General features: G+C 44.8%; 1 protein-coding gene across 1 annotated transcript; it reads right to left on the bottom strand.

Annotated features, from left to right (window-relative positions):
• Positions 1-718: 718 nt before the first annotated feature.
• Wbp2nl (WBP2 N-terminal like) lies at positions 719-16,982 on the bottom strand. Its single transcript, XM_050165649.1, has 6 exons — positions 16,921-16,982; positions 4,877-4,985; positions 4,479-4,620; positions 4,231-4,323; positions 2,423-2,527; positions 719-1,239 (listed from the first exon to the last, which is right to left on the bottom strand). Exons 1-6 carry the CDS (start codon positions 16,980-16,982, stop codon positions 800-802), a joined length of 951 nt encoding a protein of 316 aa, XP_050021606.1. The 3' UTR covers positions 719-799.
• Positions 16,983-18,527: the final 1,545 nt, after the last annotated feature.

Genomic DNA, 18,527 nt, shown 5'->3' with positions numbered 1-18,527 from the left:
CTGGAACTAGCTCTTGTAGACCAGGCTGGCCTGGAACTCACAGAGTTCCGCCTGCCCCTACATGCTAGGATTAAAGGTATGCACCATCACCGCCCCGCCTTGAGGTGGGTTCTAAAGTAACCTAGGCTGACATTTAACTCCCTACATAGTCAGAGATGATCTTGAACTTCTGAACTCTTCCTCTCAAGTGCTGCGATTACAGGCATGTGCACCCATGCCTCACACCTGCATTTTCAATTAATCAATTAATTTTGGTACTGGGGATTAAACCTAGGACCATCAGCATACTAGGCAAGCACACTACAGCTGAGCTCTATCCCCCCAGCCCTTTTGTCTTTGAGACAGGCTCTCACTAGGCTGCCCAGGCTGGCCTTGAACTTGTCATCCTTCTGTTTCATTCTCTATAAACCTGCACCACCAGGCCCAGCTCTCAATGCGACATTTTAGCAGATCTTGGTATCTACCAAATAGAGTATTATAAAGGTTTTCTAATGCGGATGAGGAGAAAGGCAGGAAGCTTTTTGCAAGCTCACGTCAAGATACGTTTTAAGATGCATCAATGTCAACCAAGTCGTTAGGAAATTAGCCCTCTGGTGCTACTCCTTTATCCAGCTAATCAAGAATGACACTGCTTTTTAAATCAAGGCGTGGAGATAAAGCTTAGTTCTGTCCTATAACTGAACTTCCTAGGTGGGGGACCAACTACCTAGGATGAGGCTGGGATCATATACCTAAACGCTCTTTCTTGACTTCAATGCTAGTGTATGGTTTTGCTTGGTGAAACTTCAAGGTTTACATCTTAGAGGGGGGGAGAATGAGTTTGTGAAGATGAGGTAGAGGGAAAAGATGCTTGGAATCCAGGAGTCTGGGCTGCCACAGAAATGGGATGTCCTGCTTCCAACTGAGCAGGTGGCAAAGTCTCATAACCCATAGGTGGGGCTTCATATCTGGGAGGTGGAGAACTAGACATCACAGCTGTGGTTCCGTATCTGGGAGGTGGGACTCCATATCTGGGAGGTGGGACTCCATATCTGGGAGGTGGGACTCCATATCTGGGAGGTGGGACTCCGTACTCCATAGTGGGGGCTTCATATCCAGGAGGCAGGACTCCATAGCCCACAGGAGTAGCTCCATACAGAGGAGGAGGGGATCCATACATCCCAGTTCCATATCCAGGAGGCAGGACATCATATCTGGGAGGTGGGGCTCCGTGTCCCGCAGGTGGGACTCCATAGGCAGCTGGGAATGGCAAAAAGAAGGGAAAAATTGTTAACCTGTGGACAAAGAATAACTGAAGAACACAGAAAATAATACCAAGGGAAACTCACATGTGAGAATTTAGGCAAGCTAGAACCTTCCCTTTAGTCATCACCAGACAAAAGCCTTATCGTTTTTTCTGGTAAGGTGATCTGAATTACCTGGAAATACCCTTCTAGTTAAGTGGTCATTACTCAGAGTTGTGCTGATACATATTTTATTTGATAATGTTTGTTGAGTTTATGAAAAGGAAACACCCTCAGCGAGGATCATAATTTGAAAACCAGAAGGAAAAACTATGATTTTAAAGGAGGGGGTGGCTCTAGAGAGATGGCTCAGTAATCAAGGGCATGGGCTGCTCTTTCAGAGGACCCCAGTTCAGTCACCAGCATCCTCAGCTACTGAGTGAGTTGGAGATCTGTCTGGACTACTTGAGATCCTGTCTCAAAATAATAATAAAACCTTTTTTTCAATAATTGTCTCAGATATTTCATTACAGTAGCAGAGAGATGGGAACTCTGGAAAAGAACCAACATTTCATTTTCTGCACCTGAAGTCTGGAGTTTGGGTCTGACATTAAAGGCTCTTTTCAAAAAAAAAAAATATAGAGAGAGGGGGGGGGAGTTCTATATTGTAGTAGCTATCCTGGAACTCAGTATGTAGACCTAGAGTTGCAGATGTCCAACCAAGGTTACTACACAAATACACAACGCACCCTAAGAAAAAGCACCCAATTCTTTGCCTGCCGGCATGTTAACAAAAGGCCTGTGTCTCAAAGCATATCTCACTGGGCACTGTACCCCCGCCTCTGGTCCTGTACCCTTGGGCCCTCGTGTTGACTCGGCTCCTTGTCACTTGCTCTAGGAATGTGCTTTTGACCAATGAGAGGTAACTCTTGTATTTTCTTTATCACTTCAAGGTTCCTGGGATAAAGAGAGCTTTTAGGGAGAGAGAAGGAGCTAGGAGAAGAGACAAGGAGAAGTTAGCAGTAGGACAGGAGAATTGGAATAGTAGCAGAGCAATAGAGAAACTGGCACAAAGAAGTACGGAGTGAAGAGATTCATTTCCATCCTTAGATCCCAAGCCTTCTGATGGCTGTAGCTTTCTTTTCTGAACCCTGAAAGGGCATTTGGGGCCAGTTTCCAAAAAGCCCTCATTACCTCACCTTGGCATGCCTGTGGGGCACACGCGCTCCTCTCCCCAGCTATGACAATGATTCCTAAAGGACTTATCCAGAAACTTGAAACTGTGAGTGGAGTTCCTTGGGCAGCTGAGAAAACAATTTGGCAAAATAAGAACTCTATTATTTTCAATTAGCTATATAGCAGCTATGAACTGAGTAACTAACAGTATAACTACCCCCTTACATGAGAGCCAACAATGCTCTGGTGATACTAAGTAAAAATACATGTGGCCCTTTTCTTAAACCTCATACTTCTTGAGAGCAGAAATTTTGTCTCATTATCTGTGGTTATTTAGGACCTAATAATAGTACTTACTATACAACCATCACTTACTTGGTTTCCCAGCTATCAAATGAGCATAATATTAGCATATATATATACATATATATAAAACCATATGACATATATGGTATATATATATATGTATATATATGTCACCACTGTCCAGTTATATCATAAGATTTTATGAGCATTAAACCGATGGCAAAGGGCCTAAGATACTGTCCAGTATAGAAAACACTTAAAAAGCACTAACTAAATTACATGATTTTAAACTAAACTCATTTACTTTCAAACTTACATTGATTATAGGTCTTGACCATATCTACAGCATCATAGTTCATTCACTGTACTAACCTAGACACTTTATACTCTTCCATCGTGTCTGGGGCACCATAGTCAATGTTTTTATTAAAGCAAATATATATGTATCTGCAAATGACCATCTTTACTAGGCTGGGTTTTCAACATCTAGATTGGGGCTTGAGGTAGAAAAAAAAAAAAGAAAGGCACTGAGGCACTGGGCAGTGATAGCATTTGGGAGGCAAAGGCAGGTGGATCTCTGAGTTCAAGGCCAACCTGGTCTACAAGAGCTAGTTCCAGGACAGGCTCCAGAGCTACAGGGGCACACTGAAGAAAAAAACCAAAAACCAAAAAAAAAAAAAAAAAAAAAAAAACAAAGAGAGCAGAAAAGAGCCTGACCGAACAAAATGACAACTCAGGAGAAGAGTGGGTAAGGTACAAAGTGCAGTTTGACTGGATTGTAAGAGTGTGGGCGGCAGGAAGTGAAGTTAGGTTGGATAAAAGCAGTAGAAATGAATATTTCAATTACAGAGAGCATTCTCCGGTACAGCCATGAGGTCAACATTGTAGGACATCGTAGGACAGTAGGGCCCCGATTCCCCTCATGGACAATAAGAGCAAACAGAAGAGAAACAGGGGAAAGGCCAAGGCAAGATCAAAATGCAGGTGACAAAGCTTTCCCCAGGTTGAGCTCAGGGAATTGGCGAGGATTTCCTCTGGACAAAGTACAAATATTGACAAGACTGTACAGAAGCATTTACTGAAACTTCCTCGCCCAGGTTGGTCACAGCCTGAGACGGCTCACAGACACAGACTTCCTACAAAGAAGACCTGACCTCTCCCTCATGCTGTTCGGACAGACACTGAGTTTCTGAGCCACATGCTGCTCCATCAGGGCAGGCTTTTTGTACAAGAGTATGTCTGTTCTTCATTCCCAGGTCACTCCAGCCAGGTTTCTAGGACCAAGCCATGCAGAAGGTAGCACAAAAGAACACTGGTTTTAGGTTAGTCATACAGGTGTCTGACTACAGGCTCCCAGCTACCCCAGGACAGGGCGAGGTAAATAAGCATACAGGTAAACTCAGGAAATGCTTGTTGAATTCATGTTGAAATGCCAGATGCCTGAGCACAGGCTAGCCAGCTCTGCTAAGAAGTAGTACTACTTCAACCCCTTAATGCCTACAGCCTCTACTGCGTTATCACTCACCAGCGGAGGCAGCTTTGGCCAGGAGCTGGGCAAACTTGATGGCACCTCCTTTCCTGAAGGCCATTTTAAAAGTTGCTGATCCTTCCCAGCCACCTGGGCGAAGAAATGGCAAATACTCACAAACCCTGAGGAATGCACCCTCATGCACGCAGCTCGGCTTTGGTTTGAACACGAAGCAAGTCAGAATCTTAAACTCTTAGCATCTTTTTGAGGGCATACAGGAGGCACTTCTAAGAAGAAAAACTTACCATCGGGAGCTGCCTGAATTGTGCCTTTAATGTAGTTTGCAGCAAAGATTGGTTGTTCAACAGTGCAGTTCGTCATTAGATGGAATGGCATCATAAAAGACAACATGGGGTCATTGTCTGAGCGTGACGTCACAAAAATCACCTAAGTGAGGAAGGAAACTTTGGAAAAGGAATACAGAATTTGTCCGTGGATAGAGTCTTGCAGAAGCAACGCCAAGGTCACTTGGGTAGTGTGGCCTAATTGAGAAACATCATCTCTTTCTTCCATCCTTCTTCAAAATGGAAGTCTCAAAGTAAAAATGTCTTAAAACACCTTAAAAGCCAATGTTTAACTTTTTTCAGCTTCATGAAAAGCAAATGTAAGCTAATCAGCCAATCAAAAGAAAAGTATACATTACCCGATATGAGGTGAGAAACAGTGTACCCCTCTTTGTACCACTGAAGAAGCTGGAGCCTGGTGGTGGCTGGGGGAAGGAGAGGTCCACATCTGAAAACCTCTTCAGGAGACTGCAGAAAGGCAAGGCGGGCAGCACATGTTAAGAAGTACATAAAAGACACACTCAGGGCTGTGGATGCAGCTCTAGGCTAGAACACCTGCCTAGAATTGCTAGTCCAGATGTGAACCCTAGCATCACCAAAGAAAACACCAAAAAAAAAAGGTATCAGTCAATATATATTAGCTGCTAGTTCTATTTTAGAAAATGAAAAGGATTCAATAAATACTGTTCTTGAACTACTTGTTCCTATTCTTCCTTCTTAAAATCCCAGCAAAATTCTTCAAAGATCTCGAAAAAATGGTACTCAACTTCATATGGAAAAGCAAAAAACCCAGGATAGCCAAAACAATCCTGTACAATAAAAGAACTTCGGGAGGCATCACAATCCCTGATTTCAAACTCTACTACAGAGCTACAGTCCTGAAAACAGCCTGGTATTGGCATAAGAACAGACAGGAAAGACCAATGGAACCAAATAGAAGACCCAGATATCAATCTACACATCTTTGAACACCTGATCTTTGATAAAAAAGCAAAAAATATCAAATGAAAAAAAGAAAGCATATTTAACAAGTGGTGCTGGCATAACTGGATATCAACATATAGAAGAATGAAGATAGACCCATATCTATCACCATGCACAAAACTCAAGTCCAAATGGATCAAAGACCTCAACACAAAGCCAGCCACACTGAACCTTATAGAAGAGAAAGTGGGAAGTGCACTTGAATGCACTGGCACAGGGAACCATTTCCTAAATATAACCCCAGCAGCATAGACACTGAGAGAAACAATTAATAAATGGGACCTCCTGAAACTGAAAAGCTTCTGTAAAGCAAAGGACATGGCCAACAAAACGACAGCCTACAGAATGGGAAAAGATCTTCACTAACCCCACAGCAGACAAAGTTCTGATCTCCAAAATATACAAAGAACTCAAGAAATTGAACACCAAAAGATCACATAATCCAATAAATAAAATGGAGTACAGACCTAATCAGAGAACTCTCAACAGAGGAATCTAAAATGGTTGAACGACGCTTAAGAAAATGTTCAGCATCCTTAGTCATCAGAGAAATGCAAATCAAAACAACTCTGAGATTCCATCTTACACTTGTAAGAATGGCCAAAATCAAAAACACTGATGACAAATTATGCTGGAGAGGTTGTGGGGAAAAGAAACACTTCTGCATTGCTGGTGGGAATGCAAGCTGGTCCAACCCCTTTGGATGTCAGTGTGGTGATTCTCAGAAAATTAGGAAACAATCTTCCTCAAGAACCAGTAATACCACTTTTGGGTATATATCCAAAGGCTGCTCAATCGTGCCACAAGGACATGTGCTCAACTATGTTCTTAGCAGCATTGTTTGTCATAGCCAGAACATGGAAACAACCTAAATGCCACTCAACTGAAGAATGGATGAGGAAAATGTGGTACATTTACACAATGGAGTACTACACAGCAGAAAAAAATGACATCTTGAATTTTGCAGGAAAATGGATGGAGCTAGAAAACATTATTTTGAGTGAGGTAACCCATACACAGAAAGACAATTATCACATATACTCACTCATAGGTGGTTTTTAAACATAAAGCAAAGAAAGCCAGCCTACAAACCACAATCCCAGAGAACTTAGACAACAATGAGGACACTAAGAGAGACTTATATAGATCTAATCTACATGGGAAGTAGAAAGTAGAAAAAGACAAGCTCTCCTAAGTATGGGGACCTTGGGGGAGGATTGAAAGTGGGAGGGGAGAGGCAGGGAGGGGAGCAGAGAAAAATGTAGAGCTCAATAAGTATCAGCGGGCAGTGGTGGCGCACGCCTTTAATCCCAGCACTTGGGAGGCAGAGGCAGGTGGATCTCTGTGAGTTCGAGGCCAGCCTGGTCTACAAGAGCTAGTTCCAGGACAGGAACCAAAAGCTACGGAGAAACCTGCCTCAAAATAAAAAATGTATTAAAATTATTTTGTCTGGACCAGAGCAGACCACGTAAGTTCACCAGTTAAGACCACTGGCTCCTCTTCCAGAGGACCCAGGTTTGAGTCCCAGCACCCACAAGGCAGCTCACAATAGTCTGTAACTTCAGTTCCAGCAGATCTGATGCCCTCTTCTGACCTTCAAAGGACCTTCATACATGCGGTGCACAGGCAGACATGCAGGGAAAATATCCATACACACAAAATAATTTTTAAAATAAAATGATTTTATTTTTACTTATACATTTAGTTTATGCATGTGTGTGATTGTGTGAGTGTATGCCACATGTGTGTGGATGTTCATAGAGGCCAGAAGAAGCCTTTGGATCCCCTGGAACTGGAGTTACAGATTATTATGAGCTAACTAACATGGGCACTGGGAACCAAATCTGGGCCCTCTAGAACAGCAAGAAGTGCTCTTAACCAAGTTATTTCTCCAGCCCCTCTTCTCCCTTTTTATGGCTGGATTTTCTTTGTCTTTTCAAACTTCTAGTCTCAATGTTTGCCACTAATTCTTAGATTTCTTGTGCAATAACTAGGAAGAACTGGGCTCTTGGAATGTTTGGCTGATAAAGAAGACTAGGCACAGACACTTTCACGCTCCCAACCCCGCACATTACCATGGCTTCACTCCCCCACAACCCCGCACATTACTCCGGCTTCACTCCCCCACAACCCCGCACATTACTCCGGCTTCACTCCCCCACAACCCCGCACATTACTCCGGCTTCACTCCCCCACAACCCCGCACATTACTCCGGCTTCACTCCCCCACAACCCCGCACATTACTCCGGCTTCACTCCCCCACAACCCCGCACATTACTCCGGCTTCACTCCCCCACAACCCCGCACATTACTCCCGCTTCACTCCCCCACAACCCCGCACATTACTACGGCTTCACTCCCCCACCAGCCCCACACATTACTCTGGCTTCATTACCCCCACCCCACCCTACACACTGCTCTGGCTTCACTCCAGCCCCTGAACCACACACATTACTCGGGATTCACTTCCCCCTTCGCCCCGCACATTACTCTGGCTTCACTCCCCCCTAAACCCTGCACATTACTCCGGGTTCGCTCCGAATAGGGACAGTTTGGACTTGAGCTTGCCTCCCTCATAGAATATAGGTGTTTTTTGAGTTCATTTGTTCAATGCCCCCTCTGTGATTATTAGAGAGAACTGTCTCCTTCAGTACTATAGCTCTAGCAAATTGTAAGTTGCTAAATATTTATTTTAAGAAAATTAAAAAGAGAGGAAACATGAACAGAGAACATAATGCAAGTAATAGGAGGCATGTATCATGTAAATGGCACAAAAATGTCCCAGTAATTTAACAGGACAGATTGTTTATGGTCGACACAACTGTGAAAGATCTTTCAGAAAGGACCCCACTAGAGCTTATTATTAAGAAATGGGTAATGTTTAAGGCAGAGGTAATGGTAGAAGAAACAATTCCGTCCATAGCATTGATGGGAATGGAGACACAGATAATGGAAAGGCCATATGGACGTCACACAGCATGGGTAACAGGGAGAAGAGAGACCAGGTTGGGAAGTGGTTTGGGATGTGAGCTTGGGAACTCACTGGACAGGCAAGAACTGCAAGTTCTGGATTTTTCAGCAGGGAAGTTACATGACTAAGGAGGGGGTGATATAGTGGAAGGACCAGTTTAAGATCATAAAATGAGAATTACACATTGATAGTGATAATACAAAGAACTGTAATGTGTGACACTAAAGTTTTGGGAGTGGGCAGAGCAACATAGGACAAAAGATTTTTTTGTTGATGTTATGGTTTAAATAAAACTGCTGCAGATCCCCAAGTGGCTACAGTGGGCAGCAGGCCATGAGACCATGCCACTGTGGATACCTGGGTAGTAGCAGGCAGGGAGCCTCATGGCGGGCGAGAGACAGAGACATGAATAGGCACACCATGCAGAGTGAGGTTGGATATTTATTTAGTGGGTTACAGAGGGAAAAGGGGAGAGGAGCAGAGAGAGAAGCACAGAGAGAGGCAGAGAGAAAGAGAGAGAGAGAGAGAGAGAGAGAGAGAGAGAGGAACAGGGGGAAGGGGAGAAGTGTGGGAGAAGGGAGAGACAGAAACTGCCTCTTAGAGACAGAAAGGGAGGATCTCAGGCTAAAAGCTGATGATCATCTTGTCTCAGCAGATGGGGAGGGAATGGGTGTAGCTTGTCTCTTAAAGGGACAGGACAGACCATTACATTCCCATCTCTTTTTTATAATAAAAAAGGCAGGAGGATAGGCGCCACAGGTTAAATGAATTGGGGCGGCGGATTCTCAAGACTGCTTCCTGCTTATTTGTGGGTGTGATCTTTGGGGAGGAACCTGAGAAAGCTGGGTGCTGGTCACATCCTGGTGTAGCTGGTCTCTTTGCTCCTGTTCAATGTTTGTGGTATGGAAATGTCTGGTGTCTCTTCCACCTGTTTAAGGTGGATCCTTCAATTTGGCTCCCTGGAACTCACAAGAATTCTTTGTGAAAACAGTTTTAGACATATACGTTGTATAAACAAGAGCATATTTATGTCAGAATGACTGTGATAGATTTTTTGCACAATAAAAAGTGTTTTTAAGACTATAGAAGGCAGTGTGAGAGAGAAATTTGATAACTTGTATTTATCCTCACAACTTTATAACTTCCAGGTCTTATATTTTTATTTTGTTGAATTTTTTTGGTGTGGTTGTCCTTTTAAACTGACATAACCTCTCAGCTGTCAAACTGTATCAGAGATCTTTGAGAAGGATAAAATTTTACTTGAGTTATTGATTAAAAAACAGCAGAGAACTTACTTGGTTGGCACCTAAAGCTACTCCTCAGGGTCCTCCATAGTCACTGAAGGTCGTATTTGCCTTTTTCTGTTTAGCGCAGGGTCTGCCAGGCTCCAGAAGATCCTGTGGGCTAAGAAATCTGTAGGAAGACAGGCCTACCTTGACCTGAGCAGTTAGGCTGTCGATTCCAGCAATCTTTAGTTTAAATGAAAGGCGGTTTTTCCCAGTGGTCAGCACTTGGCAGTTGAAACGAATTGCAGATGGACATTGTTCTGTGCCTATTTGTCTTCTGTCTTCTTCTGGAGGAAGTAGAGTGCCACTTTTAGGAGCCAACCTGTCTCTTTTTGTTATGAAAAAGTCTTTTAATAATTAAATATTTAAATGCCATATTTCCCAGATTTCTGAGCAGTTGAGGGCTGTTTATCAGGTATAACATACAGTATAGAATCTGTCTGGAGAGCTGGGTTCGAGCTTAACTGTACTGGATTTCATCTTTTTTTTTTTTTTTTTTTGGTTTTTCGAGACAGGGTTTCTCTGTGGCTTTGGAGCCTGTCCTGGAACTAGCTCTGTAGACCAGGCTGGTCTCGAACTCACAGAGATCCGCCTGCCTCTGCCTCCCGAGTGCTGGGATTAAAGGCGTGCGCCACCATCGCCCGGCCTGGATTTCATCTTAACAGGTAAGATTTACACTTGTAAAAAGACAGAAGGAAGAAAAAACTTCTTGCAACAGAAGGTAATGGCAGACCTGACAATAGTAGAGAACATTCTAATATATTTTAAATGAGGGTTGGATTAAATATAAAGTATTTTTGTAATAGACTTAAAAGTACATACCAGTTTAAAACATGAGACTTATTGTTTTGTAGTCTGAAATGAGATGCAATGAACAGACAATTGTAACATTTAACAGTAAACATAGGTGCATTTAAGTTACATGTATGAACACACAAACAGAGTGAACAGGAATTGGGTGAAGTGGATGCTCTTGGTGGGCCCTATCAAAGACATGCCACTGCACAAAACACATATGCAACAGAGTCAGAACGGGGGGGGGGGGGCAGACAGGGAATACTTCAGTTAAGATGGCAGTGAAGTCACCTGACCTCAGTTAAGATTATGGTAAGGTCACCTGCTCAGTCAAAATGGCAGCGGTCACATGTTGTGAGGAAAAGTCATGATTTTTGAGCTTCAGGGATTTTAAGTTTAATAATAAGAGAGACCTAGAGGCGTGATCTGCCCTGTCACTGAGCTGCCATGCCACAAACCGCAGAAGGGGAGCAAAGGCTGGAATTGACGGCAGGGACAATTTGAGGAAAAGTGGAGCCAGTGGGACACTGGTGGAGTGAGGGTAGGAGCTGAAGAACAGGGGTAGGAGCTAAAGGAATGGGGGTACCTGCCCGCTGAGGTCAAAAAGGCAGGGGTTCCAGAGCAGAAGTGGAGTGTCCTTCCAGCTCAGATGGCATAGCCAGGAACATGTGAGCAGGCAAACAACTTGCAAGGACAAAGGGCTTAGGCTTAGAACTTAGATAGTAAAAAGCTTGGAAGAAAGGAAACTCCTTCCATTTGCCTGTGCACTAACAGTAGTTAGAAAGGTCCCACAGAATATCGGGATCAAATGTGCCACTAAGTGGCCACTTTAAATTGTTATCTAAATTGTAAGGAGGCCATTTTTTGAACAAAGATGGACAAGTGTTGGAATCTGTAAGTAGGGCTTTAAGGCCTGGGGTTTTAGGGCCTCTAAAAGGTACCCCGGGGGGGAGGCTGGATTGATGGGCTTGGATGGCTTGCTACCCATAGCTGAAACCGTGAACCCACGAAAACAGCGACACCACAATGCCTATAAGGGGACGTCTCCCCCAATAGGCAGGGTGTGAATCAGTGGTGAACACCACAGGGCCTGAGAGTGTCCTCTGCCTACAGGCAGGCTGTTAAAGCCTTACTGGCTCCGGTCAGGGCAACTCAGAACCCAGAGAGATCACAACAGGGACCACTAACAAGTAGTCAAAAAGAAAAGAAAAAAGGAGAAAGAAAAATCCAAGGGACCCTGTTTGTTGGCAGCAGTAGCAGGAGGACTGACGATTTTAGCTAAGGGAAGCAATCCCGAGATGAATGTCAATGAAGGGTTCAAATGCAGCCATTAAGGGTTGGGGGCTAGGAACACCAGAAGATTTCCAGGAGCACAACGGTCCATTCCTAGGGTTCAGAGAAACGGTTAAGCTGACCAGAATGGGGGAACTCACCAACTGAAGCCGGTGGTGTGCATAGAAGTCGTGCTCAGGCAGGTAGAATGGAGAGCTGCTGTAAAGAAACCTGGTTCCCTAGCCCAGGCTTCCACGTGTCCTCAGCCGGCCCACCCGTGGGTGGGAGGAAACATGGAGAGCCTGGCCAAGTCACAGAGCACCACTGTTGATTTGAGTTATATTACTGTAAATTAAGATGTTAAGTATAATCAACAGGTCAAACACAAGGAAAACCACTAGAATATATCCAAAAAGAAATAAGAAGGAAATTAAATGGCATACTGGAAAAAATCTCAGAAACAATAGGCAGTAGTGAAGAAGTTAAGGAACACAGAAGATAGAATGGTAGAAAACAAATAGCAAAGTTGAAGGTTTTTTTTTTTTTCGAGACAGGGTTTCTCTGTAGCTTTGGAGCCTGTCCTAGAACTAGCTCTTGTAGTCCAGGCTGGCTTCAAATTCACAGAGATCCACCTGCCTCTGCCTCCCAAGTGCTGAGATTAAAGGCATGTGCCACCACCTCCTGGCTTTTTGCTTGTTTGTTTGTTTAAGACAGGGTTTTTCTGTGTAACAGCTCTGGCTGTCCTGGAACTTGCTCTGTAGACCACATTAAAAGGTTTTGTTGTTGTTTTGAGACATGGTCTGGCTATATAGCCCAGGTTGTCCTGGAACTCACAATCCTCTTACATCAACCCGAGTGCTGTAATTTTCAAGGCAGTTTCGCCTTCAGGTATGTACCACCACATCCGGAATAATTTTTTCAAATTGTGTGTATGCCCTTTGTATGGGAAGAGTACCGGTATACACATATCTGTAGGTACCCTTGTAAGCCTTAGTTCTGGAGCTGGAGTTACAGGCAGTTGAGCTCCATCTAGTGTAGGTTCTGGGAACTGAACTGGGGTCCTCTAGCAGAACAGGATAAGTAAGCCCTCACTAGATGAACTATCTCTCTAGCCCTATCACATCTGAATTTAGGAGAGCATTTTGGATTTTCAGATCAGGGATGTTCAACCTGTACTGGGAGAAGACAAGATAGAAACACAACACTTTAAAGTTCTTAAACTTTTTCCTATGGACTATTTTATATTTAAAAAAAAAAAGCTATTTGGTAGCATGTGTTTTTATGCCTAAGTAATCTCTAGATTTTGGCCAGCTGAAGTGTGTACTCCACAAAGCCTTTATTTTAATGATACTAACATAAGTACGACACCAGACCCTAAGTTCTTCTTTTATCCTTGGGTATCTTGAATCTGATAAAGGGACCTGTGCCCTGGTTTTTCATTCATCTTCTCCTTTGGTTTTGGTTTGTTAGGATGCCTTGGCCTGACTGAGGAGGATCTTCCCTTTATAACAACTTATCTGTTTGCTTTTCCTTCTTTTTGGAGGCTAACATGCTTCAAGCATATTTCTAGGACAGAAATAGCCCGAAGGTCCCCTTCTTCCACAATCCCTACCTGATTTTCAAAATAGTTTCGCCCTCAGGGGAACTCAGCTACTCCTCTACTGCTAATAGTGATGCTCTCCTTTATCACTCCATCTAATAACTGCCTGCTTATTGCTCTGCTGTAACGTTTATCCGGAAATGCAAATCCTTCACAGTTCTTAGGATCTTTGTCTTTCAATATGGAGACCTTCACAATTTACTACACTTGTAAAATAACCAGTAAGCTTTTGCCGGTGGACAGGGGAAACTGGAAGTATGCACTGTGCTAGTGCTGGTTTCCTCCATGGGGTGGGACTGGGACACCAGAAGAAGCCTCAACCCAAGCTCTTCCTTGCCTCTCACAGCATCCTTAGCATCACAGGTAAGGCACAGAGACAGGTTATGGTCCAGCCTCAAAGGCACATTTTGATAGACTGGTAGAGATACATTCTCAAGCAGATTCCCCGAGTAAAGGCACTTGCCACTGAGCCTAATAGGCTAAATTTGATCTCTTGGACCCACATGGTAGAAGGTGAGAGAACCCCCATAGGTTGTCCTATGACCTCTACATGTGCTGTGGCATGTGCACCTGCACAGATGTAATTTTAATTTTTTAAAAATTCCAAGCAATAATGCTTATAAATGAGGAAAAGGACATCGGAATAGTTCATATTGAGAATTAAGCAAAGATTTATGCACACTGGAGTATTAGCCATTGACAGTAGCAATACAGATATGGGTACTAAAAATTGCCTCAATAGATTGGCAAATGAGAAAAATTTAGTTCCAAAGCTGGTAAAGGGGCGGGGGGGGGGGGACAAACATGAGTTTCCATAGGGAAAAGAGAAGAGAAATCCATACTAAGATGTAAAAACTACTGAATGCTGGAATTTGGGGAAATAATTTTTTCTCTGTTTTTCCTATTATGACATCAAGTATTATCTGCCAAATTTTTAAAAAATGGATAAAATAAAACTATTTAATCTTTTCCTTTTTTTGTTTATTTTTTGTTGTTGTTGCTGTTGTTTTTCGAGACAGGATTTCTCTGAAGCTTTGCAGCCTGTCCTGGAACTAGCTCTTGTAGACCAGGCTGGCCTCAAACTCGCAGAGATCCACCTGCCAGGATTAAAGGCGTGTGCCACCACCGCCAGCTCTTTTTCATTTTTACAACACAGCCTGGCCTGTACATTTATGACCTCTCAGTCATGATGACACATGCACTCCAAACCAGGTATGGCGACACAGAACTGTAATCCCAGCAGGTTTGCACCATCCCCTGTAATCCCAGCAGACCTGCAACATCCCCTGCAATCCCACAGGCCTGTACCATCCCCTGCTGATGGAGGTGGGTCTTGTATCTTATCTGTTGCTTTCATTGGTTAATTAATAAAGAAACTGCTTGGCCCTCTGATAGGGTAGAATTTAGATAGGCGGAGTAAACAGAACAGAATGCTGGAAGAAAGAAGCCGAGTCAGAATCGCCATGATTCTCCCACTCTAGACAGACGCAGATTAAGATCTTCCCTGGTAAGCCACCTCATGGGCTACACAGATTATTAGAAATGGGTTAGATCAATATGTAAGAGCTAGCCAATAAGAGGTTATAACTAATGGGCCAGGCAGTGTCTAAAAGAATACAGTTTCCGTGTAATTATTTCGGGTATAAAGCTAGCCATGCAGGCGGCCGGGTGCCAGGAACGTAGCCCACTGCTCAGTTCCTATTACAACACCCTGCAATCCCAGCAGGCCTGCACCATCCCCTGCAGTCCCACAGACCTGCACCATCCCCTGCAATCCCACAGGCCTGCACAATCCCCTGCAATCCCAGCAAACCTGCACCATCCCCTGTAATCCCAGCAGGCCTGCATGATCACATCTGGCTTCAATGGAGCGTTTTTAAGTTTTTAGATTAGGTCTATTTAACATATACTGTACCAAGGCAAAGATACAAACAAGCACTAACTCCAACTTTAGTCACTATTCTTTCTCCATAACACACGTGCTCCCCCAACCTTTTTGTAATTTATTTTCCTCATTTACCAATACATTGGGGATGCTTTTTAATGTCAATATCTATATTATTACTGCCAATGGCTGGTATTCCAGTGTAAATAAACCCTTGCTCAATTCCAAATCTGAGGTATTCTGGAGTGTTTTGTTGTATTGGGAGGCTGAGGGAGAAGAATCACAAGTTCAGGGCCAGCCCTAGCTAAATAAATAGCAAGACTTCAGTCTCAGCACATTCAACACACCACAAATTGTACCTAAACTCTCAAATGTGTATCATAACTATAAGGAACATTAAAAATAGATCCAATTCCTGCCCCCCTCAACTATTTTCTTACTGCAGTTTGTATCTAGGAAAGTCATAGCCAATAGGGTCTTTGACAAAGAGAAAGCAGAAAACAAAACTTATCTGAAGGGCAGCAAGAGAAATTGATGCATGTGATTCCAAATCCAAATCTGGGCTTTCTCAGACTTGGCATTTCAGAAAACGACTCTGGGCAAACCGTGTCTTATATTTCTACTCGCGAAATGAGAGGAACAGCCCTGCCCCCATTGCAGACACAGCAGAGAGGCATGAAGAATAACACTTGCCATAATTAGCTGTTCAAGGGAAACCATCGGTACATATTCAAGAGCACAGGCTCTAAAACTTCAAAGGAACAAAAAAAAATCAGGGCTTTTTTCTTTTCTTTCCTTTTTTTGGGACAGGGTCTCTCTACTAAATAGCTCTGGCTGTGCTAGAACTCGCTATGGAGACCAGGATGGCCTCAAACTGGCCTTCAAGTTCATTTGAGCACACCATTAAATTTGAGTCTCACCGCCAAGTGGGAAATAAAGGGAAATCAGCAAGAGATTATCAAGAAGTGGAGACACAGTGTAGGGAGAGTGGGTGAGGGGTGGACTAAAGAAGGGATTGGGGTCAAGGTCTTAAGTCTGCCTGGAGATGGGCCTCCACTGACAGAGAAGCCACCTTACAAGTCCTAGCCCGGGAGAGGTTGAGGGCGCCATTCTTCCTGAACACCCCTACTTTTTTGTTCCCAGTCTTTCCAATAAAGGTGGCGCTGTCATCTCCCAGGTTGAAGCAACAAGAAAGCGAGCTTTGGGGAATTTCTGAGGCAGGCTCTCGCCAGTTTGGGGATCTTTCCACCGTTACCACCACTCCACATCCTAGCCCCTCTTCCGAGTCGCCTAACTCGGGTAGTGTGAGGCGCATCCAGGGCCCTCAGGGTGACTGTCACCCCGTAAAGTTGCACACAGTCGATGGTGGCCACAATGCGCGATGCAAGGGCTGACCAGCTCTTCACACCTCTCTCGCTTAGACCTTTCTGAGGACGCCCGTCCTGGCACCCTGCACACGCGCCAAAGGCTCCCGGGACGGCCCAAGGCGCATGCCCTCAAACGTCAAAGGACCGCGCCCGGAAAGGGCGGGAAAGTCGTTGATTCGCGCAAGGCTACCCCTGAGCATCTCCTCCCTCCTCGACAGCAGCCTGGAAGTCCCCTCAGGCACCTTTCGCCACTAGGGATGGTGGCCCCACGGCGGTCCTCTGTGTGGTTCTGATTCACCGCCATCTTGGTCCCCTCCCGCCTCCGGCTGCCCTTCTAATGGGAAGGGGCGGGGCCTACAGGGCAGGGGGCGGGGCCCTGAGGAAAGGGCGGAGATTGTGGCGCAGAAATCTGGAGTTGAGTGGGAAGCTGTCACAAGAGAAACTGGCGGGGGGGGGGGGGGGGGGGGGGGCGGGGGGGGGGGGGGGGGGGGGGGGGGGGGGGGGGGGGGGGGGGGGGGGGGGGGGGGGGGGGAGCCCTGAAGGGCGTGTTCGCGGAGCTGGCCCCACCCAGAGCGGGGAGGGGCTGGAGGATGGGTGTGTAGATCTGTCCTGCAACCTGTGTGTAGACAGACCTACAGCCAGGCCCTCTTGCTCCTGCTATTAAGGCCAGAGCTTTCTTCCAGCAAAGAAGGCCTAGAATCCGAACCGACGGCCTTGTGCGAGAGCATCCGGAAAAGGTGAGCTAGATCAGGAAGTGGACTGAGAGTTTCAGCCTTCAGTGGGTCCGACTCCGGGATCCGCTGAGCCTTTGTAGGTGTCGCACTCACTGTGTTAATCAAGGCGCTCTCGAGTATTGATGTGCCAGTGAAGAAACAATTGCCAAATAATCAGACTGTCATCGTAAGACATGTCCTGATTTCTGATTTTTTTTTTCTTTTGTTGTCTTTTGAGACAGTTTCTCTGTGTAGCTCTGGCTGTCCTGAAACTCACTATGTAGACCAGGCTGCCCTCAAACTCACAGAGGTCCTCCTGCCTCTGCCTCCCAAGTGCTGGGTTTAAAGGCATGTGCCGCCAAGCCTAGTACAGATTCTTTTGGCGGTGAAACCTGTCCTGGGACTCACTCTGTAGACCAGGCTGGCCTCGACCTCATAGAAATCCACCTACCTCTGCCTCCTGAGTGCTGGGATTAAAGATGTGCACCACCACCACCCAGCTTTTTTTTTTTTTTTTTTTTTTTTTTTTTTTTTTGTGCAAGACTTACTAGAATTAAAAAGTAAATTCAGATAGAATAGTGTACAGCAGTGGAGCAAACATCAAGATCTAGTCTCTCCTGCCATGACCAATGCAACCCTAAGTCCAGAGTGTGTTCTCTGGACATCACCTGCTGCATTTGTATGGTGGTGGGATCAGAAGATTGCTTAGGTGTCTTGTGGCTGTGACAGTTGATGTCCACCAAACGGCTGTCTTCCAAATTCCACTTCCCTTCATCTGTGTTGTGTTGCCTCTAGTTGCCACCTTCATTATTTTCCCTGCGTGGTTTCAGGAGCCTCTTGCCTCATCCTTTTCCATCCTGGCCCCTCCAAACCGCTTCTCCTCATTCATTTATGCCTTATGTTCACCTCACAGAGAGTCAGTGATTGCTTACAGTTCACATTAAACTTTAGGGAAATAAACAAATGAGAGCTGCGTTGTTTGATAAGCTACAAGTGAGGGGAAAGGTCATCCTGTCGTCAAGAAAAAGGCTACTGTTTAACTTCCTTTGAGTGTGCAAGTGGTGTATGTGCATGTGTGCCTGGCTGTGCACGCCTGTGTGCACTCGAAGAGGCCAGAAGAGAGTGTCCTCTCACTC

Source organism: Alexandromys fortis, unplaced genomic scaffold (assembly GCF_014885135.2).
Source record: "Alexandromys fortis isolate MF-2015 unplaced genomic scaffold, M_Fortis_MF-2015_v1.1 scaffold_157, whole genome shotgun sequence".
Classification (NCBI taxonomy): domain Eukaryota; kingdom Metazoa; phylum Chordata; class Mammalia; order Rodentia; family Cricetidae; genus Alexandromys; species Alexandromys fortis.
This window is presented reverse-complemented; position numbering and strand designations above follow the sequence as displayed.

Excerpts from the sequence above, each read along its gene's own strand:
- Wbp2nl (XM_050165649.1), bottom strand. The coding sequence starts at position 16,982 with ATGGCGGTGAATCAGAACCACACAGAGGACCGCCGTGGGGCCACCATC. Across the intron at positions 4,986-16,920 it reads ACCATCCCTAGTGGCGAAAG|TCTCCTGAAGAGGTTTTCAG; the intron begins GTGCCTGAGGGG and ends GCCTTTCTGCAG. Across the intron at positions 2,528-4,230 it reads GGCCAAAGCTGCCTCCGCTG|CTGCCCAAGGAACTCCACTC; the intron begins GTGAGTGATAAC and ends TTGTTTTCTCAG.